General features: G+C 43.8%; 1 protein-coding gene across 1 annotated transcript; it reads right to left on the bottom strand.

Annotated features, from left to right (window-relative positions):
- Positions 1–4803: 4803 nt before the first annotated feature.
- LOC148509250 (peptidyl-prolyl cis-trans isomerase-like) lies at positions 4804–19302 on the bottom strand. Its single transcript, XM_088443204.1, has 5 exons — positions 19124–19302; positions 8362–8392; positions 7887–7975; positions 6175–6347; positions 4804–5780 (listed from the first exon to the last, which is right to left on the bottom strand). Exons 1-5 carry the CDS (start codon positions 19190–19192, stop codon positions 5630–5632), a joined length of 513 nt encoding a protein of 170 aa, XP_088299330.1. The 5' UTR covers positions 19193–19302; the 3' UTR covers positions 4804–5629.
- Between the last annotated feature and the right edge of the window lie 518 nt (positions 19303–19820).

Here is a 19820-nt window from a genome sequence, read left to right on the forward strand (position 1 = left end):
TGTATAGGTATAGGTGTTAGTTTAATTCAGATATAGGGGATATTGTTGTGTATTTGTAAATGCATTTCTGTGTAATTGACCATCACATCGTATTCTTACCCAGCAGCCTGTATTAAAGTATCTAAAATAAGAGAGGGAGGCCAGCCTACAGTTTCCAGCATATTTATATAAATGATACAGTCATCCTCACAGTAATAAGTGAGTGTAAGCAGCAGAGACCAAATGAACATTGAGTTTCTATAGGATACAGGACCTCATTCAGAGCCGCTCGCCAAATGCGAGCCCTCGCTCTGAATGTGGGCGGCCGCATCTAAAAATGATCCGGCCTCCTGGCTGCTCGCTAGGCTGTGCTTTAACGAGTGACCAGGATGATGGTCGGGGCTTGCGACAAGACCCTTGTGGTAGGGTCTCGTCTGCCACAAGCCCCAGAGAGCTTTCGGCTCTCATAGAGCCAGAAGCTCTCCCACTGACATCACTGGTGATGTCAGTGGGGCCGCCCACAAACGGCAAGCGTTCGCTTGGGAACGCCTCCGTTTGTGAAACCACCCCCCCGCCACGCCTACAAAACAGGGCGAGCTGTCGATCAACATCGACAGTCGCCCCTTTTGTAGTGAGCCCAGGAGCAAGAGAATTTCTCTCTCCCCCCGGGGCTTGCGCATGCGCAGTGCAGCCGCTGCACGTGCGCACAGCCAAACATCGACCTGCTTGCGAGCGCTCAGGCACTTGCGAGCGGGTCTGAATGAGACTCACAGTCATCACAGTGGGGCTAATTAAACTGTTTTTTTCCAGTTGTGTGCTGAAGGACTATTACATTGTATAAAGGCTGGGAAGATGGCTGTAACACTGCAACAGTAACTTTCTATCAATTTAGCCAGCTGTCAAAATTGAGTTGAACTTGGCTTCAAACTTAGGGCCCGATTCAGATCCGCTCGCTAGATGCGTTTGCACGCAGCCAAAGTATGCAAATCCCGCGATCGCAAGGCAAGGCATTAGCACGCTCACTATGTCTTGGCGTGCGATCGCAGTGTGTATTTAGATGCCCACTAGCCTGTCTTAAGACGCCCACTTTACCTTAGTGATACATGTCATCTCCAGGAAGTGCGTGCAACAATCAGTAACATCGAGTACCATCGGAAGCGTACGCAGCACTTGTGGCTGACCATACCCTAACGCAAGCACTGCGAGTACTGTTGTGTGTAATTCAGCCATGTGACGTGTACTATGACAATGCGTCTTAATTATGCACGCCTCTGAAATGGCTTTAAGACGCTCAGACACGCCTGCATTCGCACCTTCACTCCCTCCACCTCCACTCCCCCGTTTCCATCGACCAACCCCTGTCACACAAGCTAGCGAGGCATCTATGCACAAGGGGCGATTGCGTCTTGATCGCATGGACTGGTTCGCACACGCACACTGCGATGCGTATGCATGCACACATTGCAAACATCAGCAGGCTACGTGCGAATGCAGCCTAGCGAGCGGGTCTAAATCAGGCCCTTAGTACTGAGGGGGTCATTCAGACCCGCTCGCGAGTGCAGGATGCTCGCAAGTGGGTCGATGTTACCCCAATTCGCATGCGCATGACGGAGGGAGCTCCGTCGTGCGCATGCGCGAGACCCGGACAGCGACAGCCAAGCTGTCGCTCCGGGTCTTGCACCAAAGGGGGCGTGCTGTCGATGGTGACTGACAGCACCCCCCATTTGGTGGGCGCGCCGGGCCGTGGCTGCCAGACGGAGGCGTTCCCATGGGAACGCCTACCGTCTGGGTCCAGCCCCACTGACATCACTAGTGATGTCAGTGGGAGTGATTTTGGCTCTGATAGAGCCAAAATCACTCCAGGGTTTGCGGTCACCGAGACCCTACCGCAGGGTCTCGTCGCAAGCCCGATGTTTTTGGGCGCTCGCATATACTTTGGGTGGTCACCCACAGCTATGCGAGCGGCCAGGAGGCCGCTCCATTTTTAGGTAGGAGGGCACTGATTCAGAGCGAGCGCTCTGGTCGGAGCGTCCAGCTCTGAATCAGGCCCTGAGCTCTTTGGCAACCAGAACTCTATTAAATATTGTGAACTATTAACATTGATAAATGTAACATTATACAGAGCCGCTCTCCTTCACATTGTCACCTGTTCTCTACACTAGGACTACGGCAAAGCTTATTACTGGAATACAAATTAAAGACATTTCTCAGCCCAGGCCTGAGTAAATAACTATAGTACACTCTTATACCAAAGTTAATGTTTTAAGCAGTGGTTGTATTTTTGTCAAGCAGTGAAGGACTATTGTTATTTATATTATAATGTATGTGATAGGGTTAAGTGTATTATAGTAGGTATGGGAGTATTCACATATATATTATTTAAAATTATATATGTTGTATAATATATATATTTTGTTCTGGTAATTTACTTGAGATTGTTACACCTGATATAGCGTATATGGTAGACTTCACCCAGGAATTTCTTGCAGATAGACATAGGAATCTGAATTGTTCCAGATGAGTAAAATTGAAATCTAATGTCAGTATTATTTTATATATTGTGTGTATTTTGAGTTTAAATTGGACCTATCATATCACTTATACTAAGAAGGGGTTTCCTGAGTCAATCCCTCTCTAAGTTTATTGACACGGGTGGAGGCGCACCAAGGTGAGATAGTAACCCAACTATTGCGTGACAAGCTATACTATACAGTAGTGACGTAGCAGGGGTTACAATTTTCTTTATATTTTTATTATAATTTTTATAGTAAAAACTTTGGAGTATACCTAAGTATGACAGGAAAGACTCTGCATCACCTGACCGCATATCACTGCTTAGACTCCACCACCTCTGATGGGAGGCTATTCCATTTATCCACTACCCTTTCCGTGAAGTAATTTTTCCTCAAATTTCCTTTGAACCTACCTCCCTCCAGTTTCAGTGCATGTCCTCGTATTCTAGTATTTCTCTTTTGAAGCATGTCTCCCTCCTGTACCTTCTGAAATAGTGACTCCTAGATCTCTTTCCTCCTCTGTATTTTCCGTTATAGTGTCCTTGATACTATATTCAAGCTTTGGGTTTTTGAGACCCAAGTGCATGATTTTGCATTTTTTTAGTATTAAACTGTAGTTGCCATGTTTTTGACCATTGTTCTTGTCTACCTAGGTCCTCAATCATTTGTCTTACCCCTCCTGGTGTGTCTACCCTGTTGCCTATCTTTGTGTCATCTGCAAAAAGGCATACCTTCCCTTTATAACCATTTGCAATGTCCCCAACAAAGATATTAAAAAACATTGGTCCAAGTACAGACCGCTGGGGTACTCCACTGGTAACCTTTACCTCCTGTGAATACACTCCATTTACTACAACTGTGATCTCACCAAACCTGTTATATAATCTACGTGTGTGTGGTTTACTAAAAAATGAGGTTTCTATGTAACAGACTTGATAATACCATAATGTACACGGGCATATAGACAACATTGCATGGCTGAAAACTTGGGTTTGAACCCTTCATTCCAACCACATGATCAGCGATGCCATAGACTAGCCGTTTGTCATCCTTTACAAATGTCATCGTGACCACCGTGTACTTACCTCGCTTCCATCACAATGTGCATTTAAACAAATTCAATATGCGGACTCTGTATTTTTATTTGTACGTATAGGTTTGAACATCAAATAAACAGTAAATAAATGTAAGGATCCTGAGCTGGGTCTTCCAAATGTAAACAGTAGACTTGCAAACTGTTGCTCCTCATACAGTAACGAGCGAGAATGGCAAGGCAAGGTCCTCCAGATCTCTGCTAGGAATAAGAGTCGTCACAGGCAGTCTTTTATAGGAGGTGTTTTAGCGGAAAGGGAATGATGACGTTGCTGTTGGACATTGTGTTTTGTCTAATGTGTAGAGGAAACTCTGGTTGTATGTTGATAAAGTATAGCGACATTATTGCCTAACAGATGGCGCCTCAGATTTATTTACCTGTTATAACTGATCATGAAATATAAAATAATAGATTTGTTTTGAAAAGTTATATATTTTTTTAATTCAGTCATTATTTAATGTCACAAATGTACAGTATATAAATCACACATTGCTATAAACTCTTACACTCAACAAGCATAAAACATCTGGCTTTAGAATTCTGATGCGGCAGCTACTGAACGTTCTCTTCTAATCAGTGATGCCTGAGACAGTTATACATTATAATGCTGGGTACACACTGTGACGACAGATCGGTCAGCAGACCGACCCGCCGTCAGAGCAGGTGATTAGTAAGCTATACTGACTTACAAAATGACCGCTCGATATGTCAGGGCTGACATCACAACTGGGCGGGCATTTAAATTTGCCCGCCCAGTTGAGATGTCAGTGTCAGGAGTCCCTGCAGCCAGTGTATGGGCGGGCGGCCGCACCACACACAGCCATACATGCCAATATATATCTACAAGATATATCGGCATTGGCTGTGCTGCAGAGCCAACCTGATGTGTCTGTGAACATCATCGTTCAAAGATATATTGAGTGTACACAACCGCAGATCCGCTATCGATATATTACTCGTCGATGGAATAAGCGATATATCGACTAGTGTGTACCCAGTCTAACACCAGCAGCTGCCCAATTAGAATTCTAAAGTTAGTTCAACTGCGTGGTCTGAACATAAAAGTTTATGGTAAAGTCTGATTTAATTTTTTTTCCATTTGTGATATTGTTATGACTATAATTAAAAAAGTACTGTAATTAACTTATAATTATTAATATTATTTATTTGTATTTAATAGTTCACCTTTAAGGATTTTTACAGAGTTTTTTTCTTGTTAATTTATAACTTTGTTTTATTTGAAGGCACAATTAGAAACTTCCACAGCAATGGCATTTATGTTTGCAAAATGATAGAGGCACTTTAAGGTGAACATAAAACTTTTTCAATGAGAACAGGTGGTTATTGATGGGTTTAATAAAGGCACATTAACAAATGCTGTGAAAGGCCTTACGATAACACCATACCAACTTCTGAAAATGAGGAATATGAAGCCGAGGTAGTCGCTGACTTCGGTTACATAGTAAATGTTGGAGTGCGGAAATTTTACGTTCCATCGTTGTAAGTTGCAACCCGCATCTCACCCTCTGGATACAGTTATGGTTACGGTGGTTACTAGAGGAGTCCACCCATTGTCCACAAATAGGGCAGTTATAGGCTAGATCAATAAGTCATGAGGTAGGATTCTGTTAGTATTATCACTAGTATAAGGCACGCATTGCTAAGTGATTGTTAGTCTGCATTCTCGAGAATACTGGTTCAGGCCACAATCAGCTGCCTCCAATTTGTACAGATGATAGCTATGTTTTACTTAAGCTTGTATGGCATATAGGAGTAGGTATAGTTATATATTAAAACATCTATTAGTGAACTTGTTGAAGGCCACGTCAGTTAATGGGTATCACCCATGATAGATAGCGGGCATTGGCAAGCAATCAATGAGAGCCGGCTACACATTGTGCTTATGGATTAGGATATGGCAAAGTCTGGCATTGTGGTTCAAAAGTATTAGCATTGTGGGCAGCCTTTACTTGTTGAACATGGTAATATCATATGTGACGGTCATATGATGAATTGGGTCATGTATGCTGTACAGGCGTTGCTGTCAAGCGGTCGGTGTGTCATCTAGAATCCCACTTTCGGAGATAACAATCTTCTTGCTGGTCTTCCCGCTGTTAGAGCCATAACTTTCCATCTTCTTTATCACCTCCATCCCTTCGACTACACTGCCAAACACCACGTGCTTTCCATTCAGCCTGCGGGTGAGAGATTAGTGAAAGAGAAGAGTTTTGTATGTGAGGATGAGGAACTGTGATTAGAGATGGGGATGACTGGTCATGGAATAAGGAGGTAGAAAAGAGCAAATATATGAGGTAGAAGGACAATCAATTAATTAATTGAGAGATTACATGGAGATTGGCACCAATAAATTATTTCTGTGCAATCCCAGGAGCAATCTAGCATATGGTACTTTTCACTTCATTAATAATTTTCTAAGCCATGCTCCAGTATATTACATACTCCCTCCATGTCTTTTCAGGTAACCAACCCCATGTGATCTCATTTAAGGCATTCTTTTTTATAGACCTCATTTCTCCCTTCCAGACTTCTAAAACATGTCTTCATACTGCACTGCCCTTTTCTTCTTACCAGTCAGCCTTGATGGTTGAGATGAAGAACTGAGAGCCATTCCTGTTGGGTCCTGCGTTGGCCATGGAGAGGACGCCTGGGGTACTGTGCTTTAGGATGAAGTTCTCATCTTCAAACTTACCACCATAAATTGACTTACCCCCTGTGCCATTATGATTGGTGAAGTCACCGCCCTAGAGGTGAGTGAAGGGAAGATAAAGCAATGGATGTAATAAGGTTGGTGATCCAAGTGTTTGTGGAGAAGAGAAGTTGGTGGAACGTGGAAATCATAATAAGGCAAGAGATGGGATCTAGGTGGTTATGGACAAACGCAAGATGGTATGGAGACAAGAGGTAGAAATTCAGGTCGTTATGGAGAACAGATAAAACATTGGGAGCTAATAAAGTAACATATGGGAGTCTATTCACTAAGCCTTGGATGGAGATAAAGTTAACGAAGATAAAGTCCCAACCAATCAGCTCCTGTCATTTTTCAAACACAGCCTGTGACATGGCAGTTAGCAGATTGGTTGGAACTTTATCTCTGTTCACTTTATCTCCATCCAAGGCTTAGTAAATAGATACCCATGGAGATTTTGGTGCAAATGGAGAAGACAATATAGGCTGGGCTATAGTACAGATGGTTATGGAGAACAGGTAGAAGGTAGGAAAATAAGAAAAGGGGAAGAGACCCACTTGCTTATGAATTAGAGAGATAGTATAGTAGGTGAATATCCAGATGGTGGTTACAGCAAGGAGAGAGAATGCAGAGAGATAACAAAAATGAGAGTTGGAGATTATGGGGCCTATTCATCACTGGATGTTTGGCCTCCGATGATGAAGTATTGAACTCGCTGCGAGTGATACTTAAGTATCCAACTTGCAGCTGGGGAAATGTGACACCGGAGCTCGGATACCTCTTCGTATCCCCGGAACTCCTTTCCATAGGAAGGAGCGGGCATCCGAGAACAAGTGCCGTCTGAAGATGGCACTTGTTCTCAGAAGCAAACTCCAAAAACTTTCAGTTTTTGAAGTTTGCTAAATATCAGGGGGTCCATTTGAGACCCCTGATGATGAATAGCCTGGTAACCTAAATATGCGTTTCCTCATGGTTATCGGGCAATTTATCGGTTAATGAATAGGCCCCTCAGGCAGTTATCAACTGCAAAGTAACGTATGGCGATAATAAGGTAGGAGGTAGAAATGCAAGCGGTTTTGGAGAACAGATGGATGGTTGGTGAGATATTATTAGGTGCGTTAGAGATCTCGGTAGACAAGGAGAAGACAGTGTAGGTTGGGAGATAGTAAGGAAAGCGGTGGAAATGGCCCAGTAACCATGTGGAAATGCTAGATTCCGCATATTTAGGTTACCATGCCATTCATTATCAGGGGTCCTAGATATTAATACGGCCTCCGATGATGAATAGGCCCCATAGAGAGATAAAAAGTGATAGGTGGCGACTCAGGTAGTTGTCAAGCATAGAAAGAAGGTAGTGAGATAATAAGGTAAGAGGGGGAGATACATCTATAGAGAAGAAAGAGGGTAATAATAATATACCCAGGTGAAAGGTGGAGATACAGCTAGTAATGGAGACAATGAAGTTGACAAGTAAATAGTGAAAATGGTGTTTTGGGAAGTGACGATACAGTAAAAGCAAAAACTACATGGATTTGTATAACGGTAAACAATGAGGTATCTACAAGTAAAGAAGACTTGTGGCAGATTGCCTCACCTGGCACATGAAGCTGGGGATGATGCGGTGGAAAGTGCAGCCCTTGTACCCGTAGCCAACTTCCCCTGTGCATAGTTTAAGGAAGTTTTCTGCAAGGATAAAGGATAAGAGGTCATTTAGCACACTGTAGTAAAATGCAGTATGGAAAGAGAGAAACTTATTTCAAAGCTGATTAAGTCAAAATGAAGAAAGGAGAGGGATGAGGATTGGACAGTTACAATGAGAGAGGTGGACAGGATAGGATAAACAGTCTGGATATGAGTCAGTTAAGAGGGACTGGTACGTTATCACTATGGTGTATAGTGGCAGCACCATATACATAAATCATCTGTGTGTAAGGTATAAAACAAGTCATTGGGATGCTGTAAGCAGAAGGCTCAGAGCACGTGATGTCTGCTGCTGCCTGCAGTGATTATGTTCGTCATACACAGTGAGAGATGCATTTATATCTCAGTGACCTCAATTTGCTGCATACCTGCAGTCTTTGGCACAACGTCAAACCGGAGCTGAGGAAGAACGAGATCAGAGATTAGCAAAGCATGGATTATACACAGTGTATAGGTTTGTGGTTAGAATAGTGCACATTTGCAGCCATTCTTCCCTCTAATCTAAGCAATCTGGATACGAAAGAAAAATAATATGTCAGGCAGGGGTAATATAGAGTTGCACCAAGCCACAGTTACCCAATCTCCTTTATAAACCATGATTAAACTTCCATCAACCATCACTAATTAACCCTCCGAACATCACTTCTTCATCGGGTTCTTATCAGCGGTCAAATTTTATTTTTCTATAGGTAAAACAAAAAGGGCAGACTAAATGGGCTAAGGGCCTGATTCAGAGCCGCTCGCTGCTGGCTAGCACTCGCTCTGAATCAGGGCGTGTTTTTTTCCCCCAGCCCGCTCGCAAAGCTGTGGGTGACCACCCACAGCTTGTGCGAGCGGCCTGGAGTGTGTTGCGATTATCGCGACTATCGGGCTTGCGACGAGACCCTGTGGTAGGGTCTCGGCTCCCGCAAGCCCGAGTGGACTTCCTGCTCTAATAGAGCAGGAAGTCCACTACTGACATCATTAGTGATGTCAGTAGGACTGCCCACAAACGCCAGGCGTTCCTAAGGGAATGCATGCGTTTGTGCAGCCACCCCCCCTCCCAGCCTACAAAACGGGGCGAGCTGTCACTCACCATCGACAGCCGCCCCGTCTTGTAGCGAGACCCGTAGCGATAGAGCTGTCATCGCTGGACAGGTCTTGCGCATGCGGAGTGGGGGACCATCGACCCACTTGCGAGCGCTGTCCGCTTGCGAGCGAGTCTGAATCAGGCCCAAAGTACTAATCTGCCATCAAATTCTAAGCTTCTATGTATCATCATTGGCCCATATTCCCCCATCATTAATCCTTCACCATATCTTTTCCATCAACATTCTACTTTGCATCATCTCATCCTCATAATATCATCCATCCTCCCTCACACCCCACTTGGTGCAGTAATACTCCTTCTCTATTTAAACAGAGGGAGACTGCCGGGTACTTACGTGTCACACCCGTTAATCAGAGAAGAAGTGATCTCTGTGATCAGTCAAACAGAAGGGAAGTGATCTGTGATCAGTTCCCCTTTGAGCATGTTTAAAGTTACCACTTCAGAATACAAGACCATCACTATGCTATGGTGCTGATTATTTGTGTTGTTAACAAAAAAGAGTGCTCAATGTCTGGCCCAGCTAAGGGGGAGATTCGATTACCCACAAGATCTTACGTTAATAATCCGCTCATGGGGCCTGATTCAGCAGAGCATGCTAGTGCATTGCTGAACGCAAATTCTCGATTGTTGTGAATCTGCGCAGACGTCTGACCCGTACTGTGCATGTGCGTGTCGCCGCCGTTGTGGGGGAGGGAAGAGGCCAGGATCTCCACTGGTTGATGGAGATTTCCTGGCCTCCTTCTCTCATCTGCGTCGGCCGGCTGCGTGACCCCATGGGTGACTTACAGATTATCCAATGCTGCATTAGAGAAAGCAGCTCAGATAAGTAATGCAAGAAGAAGGTGTGATGCATCCTGTCTATATCTATCTATCTATCTATCTATCTATCTATCTATCTATAGCTTGCATGCAGCTTTGCAATTCCACCAGAAGCTGAATCAGGCCCATAACATGTGATGTTGTTTTTCAATAAAATCCGGACAGTTGGTGCCATTCAATTTGAAATGCCAAGTCACAGTCATCACGCATTAACAGATAGAGGGGGGAAATCACTCTGAACCCTCGAAACAGTAGTACTACTGAGTATAAGGACAGTGTAGGAAGCTGTGAGTTGCAATAAGAAAAGTATAGGATATAGGGGGTTGTTATAAGGTGTCACCCTGCTTTATAATATTTGTTAATGAATGATAATAGTCAGTAAGCGTATTTCAGCAAACAAAAGTAATTTAGATTATTTTGGGGTACATTGGAATGTCTCTTGTGTTTTTCTATAAATGATCATTTACAAGTAGTAAAATATTGGGAAAATACACTTGCATCAAATACCCTTTCCCAATGGTCATACATGTCCCACATCAATAAACCCAAATCCTGCTTTTCTAAGAAAATTACTTTAAAAATCAATTGCCTTTAAAGCAGGGCCATATTATTCCATGGCCGGGCCCCTAGGTTTTCAGGTATTTTGGTGCCTGAAGGTTGTCGTCAAGTTTTTGGTTGTCCTTGTGTGTCTGTGTTGTGGTGGCGTCCCACATTATGCACTTACCAGCAGGACCGTAGAGAGCTGGCCCGGGGGAAGGCGGCGTGGCCTAATCGCGGTAGGCGTGGCCACACCCTCTTATGAAAAATAACAAATATAGCCAGTCCAATTTTGCTACACGAGTGCCTAATACCAATACTGCAGCTTTACATCTGAGAAGCTGCTTGTAAATTTCTGTTGCATGTTTGAAAATTAATATCCATGTGGGGGCACTGTGGGAACTATTAAAACACTGCAAAAGTGACCCATAACCATTGGTAGCCTAGGCAACCGCCTAAGTTAGTCTAATAGCAGCATCAGCCCCAGGGCCATTTCAGGGGCATACATAAATTATCCACTGCGACTGCCTATGTAGTGTGAGGTCTCATAGCGTGCATGGCTGTTTGCAATTTCTGAGTAAGTTCAGGGCTTGTGCAAGTGTGTGTGAGGCTGCGATGGTATTCGATTGTACCAATGGTTTCGCTAATCTGCGATCGCAATGGATTGGCTTGCTATCGCATTTGAACTGCGTGCGTATGCAATATTGCGATCCTTGCTGAATCAGGCCTGTTGTGCCTTATAACCAATGCAAGGAAATTATAATAATGATGCCATTTGAATGTCTAAATCTCTGTTTTTTTTTAATTATATAGCAGTTACATAATGGGGGTAAGGTGCAATCAGGGAGATTGCTAGACTCTTCAGGGAGTCAGGGAGGTTGCTTCTATTTCAGGGAGTCTCCCTGACAATCACGGAGAGTTGGCAAGTATGGTGTAACACCACCCGGAGCGCCCGGGCAGTTTTCCACTTTCTTCTGCCGATGGCACCGCCCCCTTGCTTGATGTCACATATCCTGGGGCAGGGGAGGCAATTGAGCCCTGCTCCAGCAATAACCAGCCCTGTTTGTGCAGTGTAAAATGTAAAAATGCAAGGCAACATGTTCCCCTCCCAAAATCATCCACCAGTCGACAGCCCCTCCCTGGCCTGCCCAGCCTGGGGCTGCTTGTCACTATAGCAGAAAAGACCATGGGGGGAATTTAATCAGCCGCGATAATGCGATAATTTATTGCGAGCTAAGTTTTCGCACCCTTCAAGTGCGAATTTTGCTTATCGCGTCTTTGCGTGCTCCCATTTTTCACGCAATACAATTCCAAAAGTAGCGATGCGGCATAAACACGAAAATTCTTACCTGTTTTACCCACGAAAAGTATAGGTGAAAATTGGGAAATCTGACTGTACCTCATAAAAAGGTACAGCGCTATAGGAAAACAATATAGAAGTGTATTAGTATCCCTAATAAAAGTATTTGGGGTTCTTAACTTGTGTCAAATGGCTGTTTTATTACGTTTTTTTAAATCAGACAAATAATGCTAGAAAGCATGTGTTTTTTTTTGGCAAAATATATATTCTTTTTAAAATGGAGGTGCATAAAAATGCCTATAAGTATAGGTTTGTCTCATTAAGACACTTAAAAAAAATCCAAATACACCTCTAACACCCACCTGCAATCTTATAAACAGCTATCCCATTCATACAGCACCCCCATATACTGCTCTCACATCAGTTAACCCATTTTCCTGCACTTTGCACATTTTTACCCCAAAAATGACATGTCTGTATTGGCCAAATTAAGCTAATTAAAAACTTTTTTTTTGCCTAATTAGTCATTTAGGAGGGTGTCCCAGTCGTATGCAAACTTGATGGTTTGAGAACATTTTCGATGGTGGCGAGCCTGCGCATGTTCAGAATGGGTACTGCACCATCACACAGAGCGCCCCCCATGAACAGCAGCAGTCATTTAAGGGCAGGGTAGATGCGGCGCCTGCCTCCATTAGTGCCATGGCCAAGATCTGCGCCTTCCAACGCTAATTTTTTGGCCTTAATTATGGAGCTGCGAGCAGGGCTGCAGACAGCTCTGCTGGGCCCAGGTACAGGCCAGACCCCATTCTAGCAAAAAAATACTGAACAAGTTTGTGGCCACGGGCTGGTGTCCAGGGGGTTGGGGACGCAATCGCTCCCCTCCCCCGGCACATAATGCAGGGAGAGAGAGGACTGACTGCTGCTGCAGCTGCCTCCCTCCCTAGCCCAGCACACAGCATGACAGCACTGTATGTGCTGGGCTGGGGAGTTAGGCAGCAGCAGTCAGTCCTCTCTTTCCCTGCCTGAAGTACCGGCGGCGTACGTTTTTGCCTGCAGGACCTAGGCCCCACCAACAGGCATCTGAGTAACCTTAGGGTTACTCATGCAGCACGTGGATCTGCAATGCTGTCAGAAGGCGTCTTTAGACGCAGCAGCGATGCTGACATGGTCCATCTATGAATTTGGCCCTGTGTACGCACTTCTGAATGATCTTTACAAAGTTTCCGCCAATGCTACTCCAGCAGTCACAAAATTGGTAGCAGATGGTTTTGGGGCACATTTATTAATGATTGCATGTGTAATGCAATCTGGGCGCAATATTAGGGCCCATGATAGCATTGCAAGATGTGATTACATCAGCCGAATGTATTACTGAAAGGAGCCGGTCCCTACGATGTGCTGGGAGTGAAGTGACCGTGTCATTCCTCTGCTGGGGATCCTGCACATGTGTGGTCTACATATTACACATGCGCGGCGGCCATTGCCGGGGGAGGCTCCTAGGGAACCCTCTCCCAGCTAGTTATGTGATGTGTAGCCCATAGGATAGAGCAGCTTACGCCATCTTCAGATGGCGTAAGCTGTGGGGACCAAGTTCCAGAATACTTCCCATTGCGAAACTTGGTAAATCTGACAGCATCATATCCCCCATAGAAACCTATGGGGGCTGCGGTGCTGGCGGAAATGTAGGAATCGCAGCAGGTATGGAAGTTATCTGCTGCTATCTTTCCATAATACATCTAGGGGATAATTAATATTTGCAGGTTTCTGATGAAAACTGGTGTTTGGGGGGAATACACAGAAAATCGTTAATAATAAATGAGCCACTTTGAGAGATGAGCATGCCGGATCAGAAGTTAGATTGTAAAGGTGTGTACGCACGAATCAGTACTATGATTGGGGCTTCCGAACGTATGGAAAATATGATTGTGCAAGTGTGTGTAGTACCCGGCTTAACCCAGCACAGATGTGTAAAGTTGGGCTGGATGAGGATTTGGTGGGAGCTGGTTCTCTCTCTTTTTTTATTTATATTGTTTTGTTTATAAGCTTTGAACTGCACATTTATTACTAGTGTTTCTTTTTTGTGTGAATTATATATTACTGGTAAAACTGTAGCCTTCGCTAATGTTCTAACAAGAAGTAACCCATTAATGGCTGGCAGTCATCTCCTAGCTGTTTTTTTTAGGCAAAGTGTATATTTGTTCCTTTTACATATGAATCCCTATATTACTATAGTTCTGCATGTACATCTGTTCGAGGAAAGGCTGGCAGTATTCCCAGGATGTCTTATGCCTTCCAGTCCTGGGTTCCACCCTGACACAATGTAACATCATAGACCCGCCCACTGGCAGCAGCACCCTGGGGCGACAGACACTGCAGTGTGCTCAGCCTAATTCCTGCAGAAAACTAGTGAGAGCGACTGAGACACTGCAGATCCATGGTGTCACGCAGTCTCCCATTCTCCCTACTGCTGGTATATAGACTCTGCTAAGCTACTTTGAGCTGGATGCGCGTATAAAATGCATGCAGCTGTGGTTGGAGGTGCTACCATTTAACCCCTTATCTGCTGGCATGTTAATCCAGGGATAGTAACCAGTTCATGATAGGCATGCTGAGGGTGGAGGGGGTTTAAACTGTGGCTCCAGGGCGGCTGGTTGCGGATTAGTCAGATTGGAGAAGTAATTCCGGCGTCCCTCTTTTAATCAGTGGACATCTGCTCCTTTATCATTGAATGGACCATCTCATACTTGTATTCAGTATGCACCGTCTCATTGTCAGCTATATACAGCCCCAATACATTACCTCGGCACATCACAATCCGCTTCTTAAGCTTCTGTCAACAGTCAGCATTTAATTTGTCTGACACATACAGCAGCATGGACTGTCACATACTCCGCCATGCTATATATTGGGAAGGTACAGATCCAGAGATGGTAAATCTAGATGAAACACTAGAGGATCAGAAGCCTGCCCCCAGGAGCTTACAATTTATTAGCAATGTGTAACTGATACAAGAGGTGGAGGTATCATAGTAGCCCACTGTCATCCCTTTGATCCTTGAGTAGAATGTACTTCCATTGTTTAAAGGCTTAACCAGCCATGGGGGCATCCCTGATGAAGGTTAGCTGAGCCGAAAGGATGAAATCTATTCTTTTCCAAGCGTTAAAGGAATCTGCGTGCTGGCGTCTTCTCCATGTGCAGATTCTGGCTTTGACTTCATACTGAGTCCTAATGCTATGGATCATTGCACCAGTCACAGCAGCTATTGTTAGATATCTCCCAGCAAAAAAAACAAAACACTTCAATGTCTCTTTTTCACTTAGATTGTAAGCTTTGTATCCTTTTTGTCTGTGTTTACTTGTGTAACAGCTATACTGTAATTTGTAATATTATATGTATACCATTATGGCCTCTTTTCATCATGTTCAGTTTTGGAGTCCAGACGATAATTAATATTCCTACTCGCCGCGAGCACCGGAGCGAAAATCGTCTGTCTCCCCAGGAACTTTTCACTGCTCCTTTCGGGCCATTCTGGGAGAGAAAGGTAAGTGGGGAATATCTGCGCTATATCCTGCTTTACCTTTTTGATGAATGACAACTTAATTTCTACAATTGCAGGTGAAAACGTTCCTTTTCACCTGCTTTTGCAGAAATTAAGTGATGATGAATAGAGCCCTATATGTTTGTTATAATGTACCGTACAGTACACCCTTCTAAAGCTGGGTACACACTATAACATATATCATATTATATTTAATTCTGACGTGGATCGATCCGCCCATGCACGGTTGTCGTTCATTGCATCGTCCCATCTGGGAACGGCAGTGAACGACGCCATGCTGCTATATGTAGCATGGAACGATATATTGTGCCGTCGTACACTGGAGCGTGTAGTGTGTATGGTGCATGTGATGCAACGTTACATTGCGTTGTTCCATCGTAGAGTACAGCTGAGCGGGAGATGTCTGTGTTTTATTGATAATAAAAATTAAACTATATAGTAAAGCTACTATACATGCATATGTGTTTTGTGTTTTAGATCTTCGGCCAATGTCAGCTGTTGGCAGATGAACACACACCTTTTGTTCTATCGTGGATTGATTCTGATCAGATTGTATTGGAATTTTATTGGCTGGCAGGATAGTTGTGAGGCTTACACATTATTATTATTCTTTATTTATATGGTGCCACAAGGGTTCCGCATCACCTAACAAAGTACGTAAGCGTAAACAGTGCAGACAAAACAGGAGGAAAACAAATGCAAAACACTTACAGTACCAAACATTGCAAAACATGTGCTACAAGCTATATAATCATAGTTTCAAATGCAGTCACAGTACCCACAGAGGACTTGTAACCAGGGTAGGGGTGGTCACCTGAAACGGTTCAGTTTTTGCCACCATTGTTACATGCCTAATGATGGCAAGTAATAATCTTTTCTAAATCATTCGATGGTACGTGCGTATGAGCAAAGGAGAACTGCCTCTGAATAAGTGTTTCACCCTGTGGCGTATTACATTACCATATATGGTGATGTAATACACCACATATTGTATCATATATGGTGATTACATCACCATCATAGGCAACGCAGGGGGGGCTTTACGGTTGCCTGGAAACCCCCCTTCCCAGCCCACACCACAACCACAATAGATATAGTAATATAGAATCTTACTAGTGCTGCATGTTCTTCTCAGTATGACAAATGAAATAATCAGCACCACCTGTGCATCTTTTAACATGTGTCAATCAGTAATAAATACACCTGTGCACCAACTAAGAGATATGGAATACATGCACTGTTAGAGGTCCAGTCCTATAGACCACCAATACTGCGAATTATTAATACTGTATAATAATACAATATCCAGTGCATAAGGAGACCAATATGTTCATATATGTCCAGGGCAGTGCAAGACAGATTCCCGGTCTTGCTCCCATGCTCTGTAATGGTGCCCACATGTTAAATAAAAACATTCAGCTCAGGCAGGATGGCTCTACTGCCGCATTTAATCACTTACTGTGATCGCTGGTCCTGTATATGCTGGACACACAATACACTTTGTATGACGCATATTAAATCTGGATTAAGTGCTAATTATGTCCTCTTCATGGACTGGCCACATTTGGGAACCCCCCTCTAGAAATCCTGCATTTGCCACTGACCATATATAGGAAAAACACACATCGGTAGAAGGCAAGTGATGCTGGCAACCAGTGGAGGCTCTATAGGTGGGGCTGCAGCACAGTTCAAAATTGAAATAGGGGAGTCACACCAACTGCCAGTGAGTCCCAGCCAGTATGTTTGGCTTTGTTTGCAATGGCAGTTGGTGTGACTCCCCTATTTCAATTTTGAACTGTGCTGCAGCCCCACCTCTAGAGCTGCCACTGGTGGCAACCATCTCAATCCTATGCCAAAACCATCACAATCGGGCTGATAGCATTGAGGTTACTGACGGCCATCCCTAATCTGGGTGGGCAAGCTAGCAGCGCCATGAACCGAGACAGTTTGGGAACCACAGGTGTAGTCATAATTATCAACATTTTACTAAAGCTCCATGAGAGATCCCAGAGAGCAGGTGCAGGTGGGAGCTGCAGGAGTGTGGGGAGTCATGTTATCGCAGCTCAATGCCACAATGAGTGGAATCAGGCTATAGGTGTGGCCATGATGACGCGTTTCACCGCTAAGCAGCTTCAAACCCCTGGATCGCCAATTTCACCTGTGAAGTAGGCAGATCCAGGAGCCTAGGGTACTCTTTCAGGAGTTTAGAAAGCTATGGTATAACAGATGATCATGGGTCTCCATTGATGCCGGCTCTATTACAGTCTAACTGAATTGTGGGATATCAACAAGGACATGTCAGCTGTTATTAGACCCAGATAATACTGCACATAACAGTGCTCAGGTGCAGAGGACATCCGATCCCAGGCAGCTCTAGGTTCTCACTTATTGCCATAGCAATGTCACAAACTGTGGCCAGGCAGCAAATCAATTAGCTTTCAGACCCTTGTGTTGTCCTGTGACATTCACTGTCAACTTAGGTCCTGTAATACTGATGTGCACAGGGCCCAAGTAATAGCAGGACATTACTTACTTATCTATCTATCTATCTATCTATCTGCATATGCAGTGGCGGCACTCGGTGCACAAATGAAAGCCATGAGGCACAGCAGTTGTCCACCAACGTTTCAATGCAACTTGTACATTTTCATCAGGGTGCTATACAAGTTGCATTGAAACGTTGGTTGATGACTACTGTGTCTCCTGGTTTTCATATCTGCACCAAGGGCCGCCATTGCATGCGGACATTATTATGCTTACTAGGTTGTAATTAGGAATGGTAGTGGATCACACTCAGTTCTCAGGAGAGTGCCACTGAGTTTACCATACATTCATACAGCATACATAGGGAAAATCTGTTTAGTTAAAAACTGCAAAAGTTTTTATATTATGCTATATAGGGCTAAAAAGTTGAAAATGAAACAGCTGGCGCCCATGAGATGACCTAAAGATGCTGCAATTACATCAGACAATTGCAGGACTGATATGTGTGTAGCCTTTACCCTAGGGGGCCAGCTACTCCATATTTAACAAATTCATCAAATCCAGTTAGAAACAGGATCCTAGTTTTGCATGAAAACAGCCCTCAACGTTATTGCAAGCGACTGGTTACATTATATTGTATTGTATACTGAATTATTATATCAGCTAAGAGGCCCTAGGGAGAAATGTTCTAACAGCTACAATACAATTTGTGACTCTCTGTAAGCACCTGGAGGTGTAATCCTACAAGGAAACATCAGGCCTCTACGGGTCACAAAGGTGAGTGTACAAAGCTTGTTGGGGGAAAGTCGTACAAACAGCCATTTGTGGGTATACTAAATATGGTGGTATGGGGTGTATTTACTAAAGTGAGAGTTTTTAGAAATGGAGATGTTGCCAATTGCAACCAATCAGATTCTAGCTATTATCTTTTAGAAGGCGCTAGTTGTATGTTAAGTAGAATCTGATTTGTTGCTATTGGCATCTCCATTTCTAAAAACTCTCACTTCAGTAAATACCCCCTAGGATGGTATTGACAGTACAACAAAGCATTTTCATGGGTTAGCATTAAAGTATAGACAGAAATTATTCCTATAACTATAGAGTGTTCACACATCCTGGCATACAGAATAAGTGACAGTAGTGTAGCTGTTACAGGCAATATTGACCAGGGCAATCTCAACAAATTGTAAGTCTCTGGTCATCCTAAATCTGTGACTCACCCTGGCCGCACCCTAGAGCCCAGGAAGAACTAGACCCTTCCCCTGACTCACTTTTCCCAGTTAAAAACCACTGCAGCTCTCATATAAAACAAAGTGTACAAATGAAACAATCACACTGTACCTCCATCACTACACGGCCAAGGGGAATCCCATCCGCGCTTATGTCAAAGAATACCCGTTTGTTTTCCATGATGAATCCAGCCACCTTGTGAGGTCTCAGGGATGCTGAATAGATGTCCCCGTGTCCACTCTTATATATGTAGACATACCACTGCCTGCTGTGTCAATCACACACAACAACACATACTGTAATACCTCCCTCCCCTTCCCCCGTAGCACTGAACCCAAGAATATTTGATACCAGCTCAGTATATTCCCTTTCTAATCCCATTGGATATATTGTGGGTAGCACCAAATGCTGTGTGATTAGGGTGGGGGAGTGGGTTCAATGAACACAAAGCTATTTCCGTCACCTCAGTAACATCTGACAACTGAACTTATAATGTTAAGGCACGTAACTGACAAGTGCCCATATTCTGCAGGGACAGTCCGTGATTTCAACAAAATTACCTGGACCTATTTTATTCTCTTATTTATTTTATTGTCCCTATGTTTATATTTTCTATGAAAACTTTTTTGTTTTTACTTCCAAAAGTGTTTGTCTTGCCCCTATATTGACAGACAATAGGACTGTATACATGATGGGTGAGTGTATAGCAACCAATCAGCTTTGAAGTAGCATTTATCAAGTATAGTCTATGAAATAATATGTAGGAGCTGATTGGTTGCTATGGGCAACTTCTCCACTGGTCTACTTC

Source organism: Taudactylus pleione, unplaced genomic scaffold (assembly GCF_031769625.1).
Source record: "Taudactylus pleione unplaced genomic scaffold, aTauple2 ptg000329l, whole genome shotgun sequence".
In the NCBI taxonomy this organism is placed as follows: Eukaryota; Metazoa; Chordata; class Amphibia; order Anura; family Myobatrachidae; genus Taudactylus; species Taudactylus pleione.